The sequence below is a fragment of the Hydra vulgaris genome, chromosome 06, assembly GCF_038396675.1.
Source record: "Hydra vulgaris chromosome 06, alternate assembly HydraT2T_AEP".
NCBI classification, from domain to species: domain Eukaryota; kingdom Metazoa; phylum Cnidaria; class Hydrozoa; order Anthoathecata; family Hydridae; genus Hydra; species Hydra vulgaris.
In genome coordinates, this window is record NC_088925.1 from 38,063,366 (window position 1) to 38,075,000 (window position 11,635).

Consider the following 11,635-nt stretch of genomic DNA (forward strand, 5'->3'; position numbering starts at 1 on the left):
TCTCTACTTGTCCCATTATAACTTGTATATTAAAACTATTTGTTTTATCTACAAAATATAGTTTTATCTACAGAAGATAGTTTTTTTTAATTGTCTTAATAACAATAATTTATGTGAATTTTTATTTCTGACTGAAACTCGATTTTTTTTTTTTCCCTCCAAATTTTCGATAACTTTTTTTAAGGAATTGTTTATTTTATTACTTTATTTAAAGGAGTTTTAGCTTCTATTGCTTACCATTGCAGAACTTAATTTTTAAGATATATATCTGCCATATATATCTTAAAAATTCTCGTTTCAAACGACACTTCGTAAAAGTGGTTTAAAATATATTGTTTTATATCGTTTCATATAAAAAATTTTATATAACAATATTTAAAAATATTTTTTAAACGTCATTTGAAACAAGAATTTTTAAGATATATATCGCAGTTGCTGAACTTTTAATTACCCGAGTTGGCTTATTAATAAGTGAACATATATACTATATTTAAATAGCATATCATTGAAAGATTTCGCTTTTGAACTTTTTTCATAAATTAAGAAATTTAAGTTTATATCGCCGATAAAATTTTTTACTATTATTGTTAACTATTATATTACTAATAAAATCGAAAAAAAGGTATACGCATACAATGTCAATGTTTTTAAATTTTTTACTAATGGTTTTTATTGCTAAACATTCATAAACATTTTTGGTTAAGAATAACCACTTTTAAATCTTAAATAAATAATTCACTAAAATTTAAAAACAAAGTCGTCTACCTTTTTTACCACTTCCTCGTGGTTGAATAATTATGTGGTAATTTGGTAAGTTGAAATTTGATTCGTATTTTCTGAGTCATGCAATGCCTCTGTATGAGCTATGACATTAAAACTGTAATTTCCAATATATAAAGTACTTTAAATTATGTGAAATTATGTTGCATGGATCGAATATTGATGTGCAATATAGAAACTGAATTAGATTTGTTATTTTGAAATTATAATGGTCAATATAAGGTACATTCAGGAAAATCATTTGAGTTTCGTGAAAAATATTTTGATTTTTATCAGAAAAATTATTTAAGAAGTTATTCTTAAAAATATCAAGCAACAGTTTTTTAAAATCTTTGTTGTTTAAAGTAGGGTAGGGTGGGGCAAGATGCCCCCCTTAACAAACTTTAGCGTATATAACAAATACTTTTACATTTTCTTGTAATTTTTCTTTTTAATATCAAAGTCTACTTATGAGAGAAGACATTGGTAAGATAAAATAACTACTTTATTACTGGTGATAAACTTTAAAATTAAAAAAACTAATAATTGTGCGAGGAGACATCTTGCCCCAGCCGTGGGGCAAGATGCTCCAAAGAGTACATCTTGCCCCAAACCTTTTAAACAGTTGTTAAAAATAACTATCAGTTAAAATAAAAGCTATTAATAGTTCTTTATTAAAACTCTTTACATTTTATTAAAATAACTGAAATAAAACACTGCAATAATTCTATGCAATTGTCTTGAAGATAAATAACTTTTTTTAATTTATATCACTAACATAAATGTTCAAATAACATATACATGATTATGATTCACAGTAGTAGCATAAGTCTGAATCATCTGGGCCACATGAAAAGTGGTACCAAGATGTGCATTTACTACATTGTGTCCAATCATTAAATGGTGGCACATTGTATGGACAAGAGCATATAATGCATAGAGTTGTATCAGTGATAAAAATTTCAGAGGCAGAAACCATATTTTTCTTCTTTTTCATTTGTTTCTTTATGCCATTAGGTCTTTCTGCTTTCTGCTTTTCAGGCTTTTTCACCTTTTTTGTCTTCAAATTTATTGATTTCATTTTTTGCTTGATCACCTTATTAAGTGCAGCCTTTTCTTTACGCAATATGACTGCTCTTCTAGTCGCTTCTTGAAAGGTGAAGAAGTAAGGTTTTCAGCTGACTCTGTCTTTCTCTTTCGTTGTCTTAAAACAGGAATTTTGGGACGTGGAGAAATCTTTTCCAAAATATTTAAGAGAGAATTAAGGCCAAGATACTCATCAACAATTGGCAAAACTGCATCATCAACAGCCTTCAATTTTGCAGCAGTAGTTGTTGTGCTCATGACATTTGCCAACTGTATAGGTGCAACAAGAGGCAAATTAGGCAATTCACTAGATTGCTGACAGATTTTCAATGGCTCAGCTACATTAGTGAGCAAAGCTGCTTCAAAGGCTTCATCATTAAAAATAAGGTCATTTATTGGGTACAAACCAGAGCATCTAAAACCATTGATTGCTTTGTCAATGTTTGCAGTAAAGTTGTAGGCAGTTGCAAAAATACCTGCCATGTCAAAAAATGAAATTCTACGCCCTGATGTGATAACATCCAGTTGCTTGCTGCTGTATTGTAGCCAACTTTTAATGGTTTAAAAAATGTACGATCTAAAGGTTGCATCTTGTGTGTACAATGAGGTGGGAGAGTTATGAGATGGATCCCATTGTCACGACAAAAGTTAATAGCCTCAAGTGTTTTGTGACTGTGATGACCATCAAGTACAATTAATTGCTCATTAGTTTTAGATGCATGAGTCACAGCAACAAAATGTGTTAACCATTCAATGAATAAAGATGAATCAGTCCATCCACTGGAGCTAACTCTAATAATTGAGCCTGAAGGTGCACCAACAGCCAGCCTATCAGTCATTCGCTTACGGGGAAATATAAATAAGGGTGGGACATAAGTGCCACTTGCACTCATTGCACACACAACTGTCACAGTAGCACCTCTTTCTCCACTAGTTATTTTCAAAACTTGTCGTTTGCCTTTCGTTGCAATTATTTTTCCTGGCTTATGGACATTTGTGATTCCAGTTTCATCCATATTCCAGAGCTGTTTGGCTGAAAACTTATGTTCCTCAAATAATGACTTGTATACTGAAAAAGACTGATTTACTTTTGGTTTATTGAAGCCAATGGCTCTGCTTATACTGGTGGCTTGTGGAGTTCGAATAGAAAGTTGTGGATTGCGAGACATGAATCCTCGCAGCCAATCCACTCCGCCATTTTTGACTCTTTATTAAAAGGATTATCGATTCCCATTTGCTTAGCAAAATCATTTGCTAGGCGACGCACATCTATTGTTGTCAAGCCAAATAATGCTGTTTCCATAATCTGAACTTGTGTAACAATCTTCAATTCAAATTCTTTACTAAAAACAGGAACTTTTCCACCCAGAGACAAACCACCAGCTACTTTTACTTTTCCATCTCGATGACGTTGTAATGTTTTTTTATTAATACTAAATTCTGATGCAACATTCTTTAGACTGCAGCCCATCTTTATTACATCTAATGCTGACTTTATTTTATCATTTGTTGCACCTCTCTGTGTTTTTCGCACATAATTTCTCACCATTATTTGTAATATTTAAATATGTATCTAAAGAAATATTAAAACCTTAAAATTTTAATTATATAAACATACCAACACATACACAGTATTATATAATTATTCAATACATTATTATTTTATACATTACATAACATCTATAAATTAACTCTCTTTGAGTTAAATAAGAACTTACTAAAGTTACATGTACATACAAAATTACTCAAGATTATTAACAATAACACGATGTTGCAATTATTAATGATGTTGCATGCTAAACACAGCTCCTTTTAGTAGAAATTGTATTATGCGCATGTATTAATATATGAAGTTGTATTAATACAACTTCATTCAGCTGAATGCAATGCATATTTGTAAAAGTTTTACAAATATGTATTGAATTGCAGCAATAGCATGTGATACAGCTTCATTTTACTTAGCATATACATTATAACATTTACTTAATATATAAAATTATTTTAAAAAGCTATTTATAAATATGTATAATAGTTTTCAACATATAAACCAACATATAAACATTGTCAATAACTAAATTAGTAAACGTTTTTATGTTCTAAACACACTTTAAAAATGGTAGAAATTCCGTAAAACCACGACGCAAGAAGCCCTTTGAGGGCATCTTACCCCACGTAACCGAGGACATCTTGCCTCATCTGTAGTGAGTGCAAGTTTAATACAAATAAAATTAATTTTATTGCTAAGTTATAAAATTTCTTGACTATATATTATTGTGGGATAAATTCTTTATAAAACAACACATTTCTTACCTTAATCGCATAAGTATTGCCAATCCAATAAACATTCAAAATTAGAAGCAACTTACAAACAAAATACTCCAAAAAGTAATAAACCAATTTAAACCTCACCTACCAGCAATATTAAAAACATTTTTTATTCCACGATTTTGTTTTAACTTTATGAATAGTATTATAGAGGGATAAAACATTACCGTCCTATGATACTCTCACATAAGCAAAAAGACTTCTTGCCCCACGGGTCATCTTGCCCCACCCTACCCTAACCGTAAAAAAAGAGTTTAAATTTTAACTTTATCTTTATAATCCAATAATTTCAAAACAATTGTTCTTGGCATATTGCTAGACAGTGGAGAAAACAGAATTAGCCTCACCATGTACTGTTCCAATATTTTGTAAATCTCCAAGCAAATTTGTGCGGTGCATTTTTTTTGTCGACACTTATATTTTTATTGTTACAAACAACTACTTTTTAGATTATAATATAGCATAATTAAATTGCGGTACATTTGATAAAACCATAAAATATATAATACTTAATATTTGTAGTAGCAAATAGATTATTTAGATAATTAGCCTCATCAATAGTTATTTTCAGTTTACTTGTATATTTTGCATATAAAGACTAAGTCATAAATGCGTGATACGCATTTATGACTTAGTCTTTTATTATTATTTCTAAGTTAAAGACTGTGAAATCATGGCTCATAAAGTTTTTAACACTTGGTTTTTGATACCTGAATTCGAAATGGGACATGGTAAGCGTTTAAAGAATGAAGTATTAGCAGTAATCAAAGCATGTAAAGATATACCCTTATCGAATCGGGAAATTAAAAAGAAAATTAAAAGATCTACAAAAGTGGTTAATAGTTATTTCAAGATTAGCGTTAATTACGGAGCTTATAAGGAATGTGGTGGCAAACGTAAAACTGATAATTGTAGTAAACGAGTTATTGTACGTCGTGCTACTGCTCAGCACATGACTACATCTCAAACTCGTGTTGATTTACAAATACCTGTAACTGTTCAACGTGTGAGACAAATCTTTCATGAAGATCCAAACACAATTCGAAAAAGCGTAAACCAAGACCAAAACTTACTGTTTGTCATAAAGAAGTTAGGTTACAATTTGAAAAAGAACACATATCTTCGCAGGAAGAGTGGCATCAAGTTCTCTTTAGTGATGAAAAAAATTTTAATCTTGATGGTCCTGATGGCTATCAATATTACTGACACGATCTTCGATTACTGCAATATTTAGTAAATTTATTGTTTTATTTATTTTACTCCTTTTTTTTTTTATCTTTCTGCTTTTTATCACGCTGCAACACCTCCATTCACCAGAAAAGCTACTAATTCATTTCAAATGCATTTAAAAGCAATAAAAACTTGATTTTTATTTAACGCAATTATTCTGCAAAATTAGCAATTTCTTTTTCTTGTGAAAAATTTTTTTTTTCTTGCTTCAAATATTAATAACAATTGAAAAAAAAAATTTAATATTACGAGTTTTGACATTTTTTTCCAATTAATGGTTTTTTAGAACTATAAACAAAAGAATTATCAACTTTATTAAATAAATTTATCAAGGTTTATCGACCCTTTTATTCAAAATTAGAAAAATTTTTCCTATTATTATGGCGATCTGTTGTTGGAAGTGAAACATTAGTTCTCAAAGTTTTAAATTTTTTTACAATGTATTCCGCAAATTACTCATGTTCTTAGTTCCGCAATATGGTGCAAAGCGTTAAGAACAAATCAACATTTAATTTAAAATGAGAATTTAAACGAAAAAAAAAAACTCATTCTTTGTTTAAATAGTGAAATAGTTTTAAATTTTAGAGTTCAAATGACAAAAGACTTGCAAACCTTTTTATTGCAATAATAATTTTATTGCTGTAGTCTTACTTGCTGTTTTTCTTGCTTTGACACAGAACATAAATAAGAAAGAGAAAAGTTATTAAAAAAACTGAATAAATATGTGTGTTTAGATAAAATAAATGAATGAATAATTAAAAAAGTAAAACATAACAAAGATTTTTACTTTAACTAAAGTTAAGGAGTTAAATTATATAATTTTAAGCTTGAAATTGTCCAATATGTTCTGACGTCAAACATCTTCATATATATTTCTGACGTGGCATCAAATATGAAGCATAAATGTAAAATATCCCGAAGGAAATCAAGAATATTCCGATGGAATACACAATCTCGACGCTTTATAATTTGAAGTCAAAATATGATATTGAGTTTTTTTCAGCTACTACGTATACTTTTAGTTAAAAAATATAAAGTAGAAAAACTTAAAAAAAAAGCTACTGTAATGATTTATTTTTAAATTTAGTTACACAACAGAATAAAAATTGCAAAAAGTTTTAAATCTACTTCTACTAACTACTGTTAAATATCAGAAAACAGATTGCTGTGTTAACTACAATTTTCATTGGTTAATTAAAAATTTTTTAAACAAGAAAATGAATTTAAATGACTTAACAATTAAAACTTACCTTTACAAGTATTGCCAAACCAATCACGACAAATACCATTAAGCCCTAAAAACAAAATTTTATTTTGTTTTTTTATGGATATATTGAACTTCCATTAATATTTTACAGAATGCAGATTTCAAATATTAATTTTAAAGGAATATTTAGAAATGCTTTGTAAGTTGTTTTAACGCCGATTCTGTTTCATTGAACTAAACCTGCTACATAGTACCAACCCTGCTAAATATCTCGACTAAACTACTATTTACATTTTGAATATGACTTTAGACTCTGAAGAAATCATCATACAAATAATATTAACAATCGTTTTATTGTAATTTTTTATCATAAATATTACATCAACAAAGATGACTCATAATCAACAGAAATTTGCTAAACTCAAATTTAGTTATAAATATTTTTATTGAGTTGATCATTCTTTCCTTTTGCCATTGGTCGACTTAAAGCAAATATCACATACTGATTTGCTTGCAAAAATAAGTTGAAATACAAAGTAAAAATACAAGATTATTAACATGCATACTATATTTTTTCAAAAAAAAACTTTTATTGATAACATTAAAATAAAATATGGAAAAGACAAAGGAAATTGAAAACTCTAGTGAAATGAACTTTTCTGTATCAAATTAACAGACAAAATTATACAACCTATCTTTTTAAAATACCAATGACCTTTTCTGAAAATTGTTTACGTGATTAATACACTAATGGTTTTTTTTACGCAAAAAAATTTTTTTTCATTTTGGTTATTTAATTGGGTAATACTCTATAGGTAAAACTTTTTTAGGGGTTTAAATAAACATTAAACATAAATTAATTAGTGGCTCGATGAAAAAACTTCGAACTTTTTCTTCATTCTGTCGTTCCTAATTTTTATTTAAATTTTATTGATGAAACTTAAAACAAGAGCATTGTAAAGCGTTTATAAATGACAAATGAAATAGAAATAATAAATGATGAAATAGAAATAGGCAAACATTGAAGTATATGATTCACACTTTTTCAGAAATTATGAACAAAACTTTTCCCTCTGAAAAGTAATAGAATAGGGAAAGGTTGCGTATGTTGATCATGTTAACAGTGTATTGTTTTTTACAGCCGAAATTTAATATTTATATTTATTTTTGCAGATTATCATAGTTTTATTTTTCCTCTTGAAGTATATAAATGAATAAATCATTTTAAAAAAATCTTTAAACCAAAAAATGAGTTATTTTCAACACACCCAATCATCTTATCTTATCTTAGGAAACCAGTTTCCTAAGATGAGCTTTTTTTTGGAACTGAAAAAACTCAAAATAACAAAAAAATAATCACAAAAAAAAAAATTAAATAAATTTGTATCTTCAAAGACTATACTTAAGTAAAAAATAATTACCTCAACCATAACAAAAAATTATAATAAATATTTTCTATCTCTAAAAAAGTTAACGATACTATTTTTTGAAAAGACTTTCGCTCTTGAAATACCAAAATAAAGTTCCGCCGAGAATAACTTTCAGATGCGGTTTTTTTTAATAAAAAGCCGCATCTTATCTTAAGCGTCTAAAAACGTATCATCTTAAGCAACATCACTAAGTACTATCATAATTTAAATAGCATGACAACAGCTTATTTATTATCTCATGTAACCCATGGAATTAGCAGTAGATAAGTATAAAATATAGAGGATGTAACAAATTTTTGATGATCTTCTTTCGCTCTGACATAACTATATTTTTTTTTTATTGCCATATAAACTTATTAAAGTCGTAAACCATAATATAAATACAAATAGCAGGGGCAAGAAGAAGACATAATTGGTCTTATTACCAAGTCCCTTAGTCTTTACCGAAAATATAAACAACAAAAATTAAAAAGTGTAATACTATATAATAAAAAACGTTTGTCTAAAGACTTAATAAAATAAATATCATCGGTCCTAAATTCCTACTTTAACTTTTTTTTTTTTTTGTATTGGTTAAAAAGAATTTAAAAACAAAGAAAAAGAAAGAATTAGTACAAAGAAGCTATATTACTAAAGAGCATGCAAAGAAATACATATAATCCCGAAGCTTTCTTTTTGCATCAGCATATACCTTAAAATATGTGAATAATTCTTATAAAATATATTTTTTTATATATATTTGAAAAAAAGAAACAAAAAAGAAAGAAGAATTTAAGCAAAAACAAGTGGTACAATCCTTTTCTATGATCGTCAAGCCGATGATGACAAACCTCTAATTCTTGGGTAAGTCAGGGGCGGATCTAGGGGGTATCCTGTGTTGCCCAGGATTCACCCATAATATTCTAAGAAGTTATAAAAAATTCCGATTCATAATATAAAAAATACTAAACTTAAATTTATAGTATACTAATATGTATATATGAGTTCTTTAAAAAAATAAGTATTGCCTTTATAGAAAAACATGCACGGCTTTAACAATGTTTCAAAGACTCTCTCTCTCCTCCGTGATGTTTCAAAACGCCGCTATTAATCAGGATTCTTTTTTTAAAGTAAACGGAACCGAAAGAACCCTTTTAATCAATCGTTATTGCAATGTATTTATTTTGGTTGCCGTAATTAAGGCCAAAAAAATCCCTATTGTTTCAGGATTCATTTGACCCGAATTTCCGGTAGACAACAAAAAAAAGTTGCAGGAACGTTTGATCAAAAGGGTTCTCTCGGTTCCGTTTATATATAGAAATGAATCCTTAATTATTCCAATAACGCTTTAATTATTCGTATAAACTTTATTCGAATAATTAAAGCCTTAAAATAAAGCTATAAGTATTCGAATAAATTGAAGTTTTATCAAAAATTAGTTTAAAGTAATTTTTAATACAAATTTTATTTTTGTTTGCAATTATGGATTTGTTGCTATCCAATGCCAATAAAGCCAAGCATTTGCCTAATATTACGACTTACAAAGTAAAGCTTCGTAATAATCTCAAAGATTTAAATTCAAAGTTTCCTGTTGTAAACAAAGATCTTCTTTCTTTAAGAAATTCTGAACTGGAAGCTTTTATTCCCATGCAAAAAGAAAATGAAGACTATATTGTTTTAAAGTATGAGTTTAAACGCGTTTTTTTATGTTTTATTTTCTTTATAAAACAATAATTCTTAACAAATAACCTTTAGTTAAATATGTTTTTTTTAGTTATATTTAGTTTATATATGATATGACTTTACAGGTCAATGGAAAATGGTAACTGTCTTTACAACTCTGCTGCTTTATTAATAAATTCATCAGATAAAACACATGAAATTCTTCGACTATTAACTTCTGTTGAGTTGTTTGAGAAAGCAACCTTTTATTCAAGATACCCAATAATCTTAAACCAAGTGGAATCTAAAAGTTTTTCTTCACTCTCTAGTGTTTTCATGGCATGTGTTTCATTTGAGTCTTCTGATTCTTTTACAGAATTAAATGATATAAATATTTCTGAACTTATAAAAAAAGAAGCCTATAACAATTGCAGAAACAATAAATTTGCTTCTTTTCTTTGTTTAATTGCATTATCTACAGTGTTAAATAAGCAAATTCGTTCTGTTTATCCTGAATTTGGACTTGAAAAATATAAAAAGTTATTTAATGTGAGTATATACCCACGTGGTGATCATAAAACAAATAAAGAAATTCTGAGTATTTTATGGTGTAACACTGATTGTCGCTCTATTTCCAAGGATAAAGATATGTGGTCACCAAATCATTTTGTCCCTATTGTGAAAAGAGAAGTTTTATGCTTAAAGAAATTTGTCAAAAGTGATTTAAAAAGAGGATCGTGTTCAGTTTTGCCAAGTGTTCTATCGCATTCTTCTGTTACCACTAAGGTTCTTAATTTATCTTGTCAACCTCCTAAAAATCCATTTTCTAATAAAAAATCATTAGTTCATACTCACATAAAGTTTTGCATAGATAATGAAACTAAAATTGTAGATGTAAGTATTGATATTACTCCTAATCCAATCTTAGTTAATTGTATTCCTTGTACATCAGATCAGCCTTCAAGCCTTCCTTTTTATGATGTTTCTACTTACTATGAGCGCGGTAGACATCTATCTGCTGGCAAAGATGATTCAATGTTATTAGATCTAGTTAATAAAATATTTATTCCTAACTTGTCTTTTGTTTTTCCTGTTACTAGTGAAAAAAAAAAACAATCATTTTTACATAAATGGCTACTTGAATATTCCTGGTTAGCTTACTCACAGATTGAAGATGGAGCATACTGCCTTCCATGTACACTGTTGGGTAGCAGAATTCCAAACAATACCACAATAATCAACTTTATTCAAAAACCTTTTAAAATATGGGGTAATGCAACTCGTGCTTATATGGATCACAATAATAATTGTCGACTTCATGAAATGTCAATGCATTGTCTGAACATGCTGCAATCTAGATCTAATTCAAAAAAAAATCTGATTGAAGTTGATATTGATAATCTAAGAAAAAAACTTATTATAAGTAATCGAAATAAATTAATTCCAATTATAAAGACTATTATTTTTCTTGGCCGCAACGATATTGCTTTTCGAGGTCATCGTGATGACAGTAAGTATCATCCACAGATTGGAGAAACATGTAAAGACAACATTGGTATAGGTAACTTTGTAGAGCTTTTAAATTTTCGTATTGAAGCAGGTGATAAAGTTCTTGAGCACCATATTCGTTCTGCTCCTAAAAATGCAACTTATATATCTAAAACCGCACAAAACGAACTTATTGAATGCTGTGGAAAAACAATCGAAGAAGTTCTAATTAAGAAAATTAAAAAGTCAGATTATTTTTCTATCTTGTGTGATGGAGCCTCTGATTGTTCTAATGTTGAACAGCTATCTCTAGTTATAAGATACATTGACTGTGATAATGTTATTTGTGAAGACTTTCTACGGTTTATTGAATGTAAATCTGGTACAACTGGTCTTTGTCTTGCGCAAAACATAATTTATGCAATTGATGATCTTGGTCTTGATATTCAAAAATGTAGAGGTCAAGGAT

General features: G+C 28.3%; 2 protein-coding genes across 2 annotated transcripts in view; one reads left to right on the forward strand and one right to left on the reverse strand.

Annotated features, from left to right (window-relative positions):
• The window catches only part of LOC136081370 (uncharacterized), a 99,540-nt gene that overhangs the window by 76,414 nt on the left and 11,491 nt on the right, over positions 1 to 11,635 (reverse strand). The window contains exon 2 of the mRNA XM_065798680.1: positions 6,651 to 6,695. Within this exon, the coding sequence (XP_065654752.1) occupies positions 6,651 to 6,695 (45 nt within the window). The remainder of the gene's footprint in view (positions 1 to 6,650; positions 6,696 to 11,635) is intronic.
• The window catches only part of LOC136081824 (52 kDa repressor of the inhibitor of the protein kinase-like), a 3,639-nt gene continuing 1,378 nt past the window's right edge, over positions 9,375 to 11,635 (forward strand). Inside the window, exons 1-2 of the mRNA XM_065800056.1 lie at positions 9,375 to 9,698; positions 9,825 to 11,635. The exon at positions 9,825 to 11,635 is cut by the window's right edge and continues 1,378 nt beyond it. Of these exons, the coding sequence (XP_065656128.1) occupies positions 9,499 to 9,698; positions 9,825 to 11,635 (2,011 nt within the window). The 5' untranslated portion in view covers positions 9,375 to 9,498. The remainder of the gene's footprint in view (positions 9,699 to 9,824) is intronic.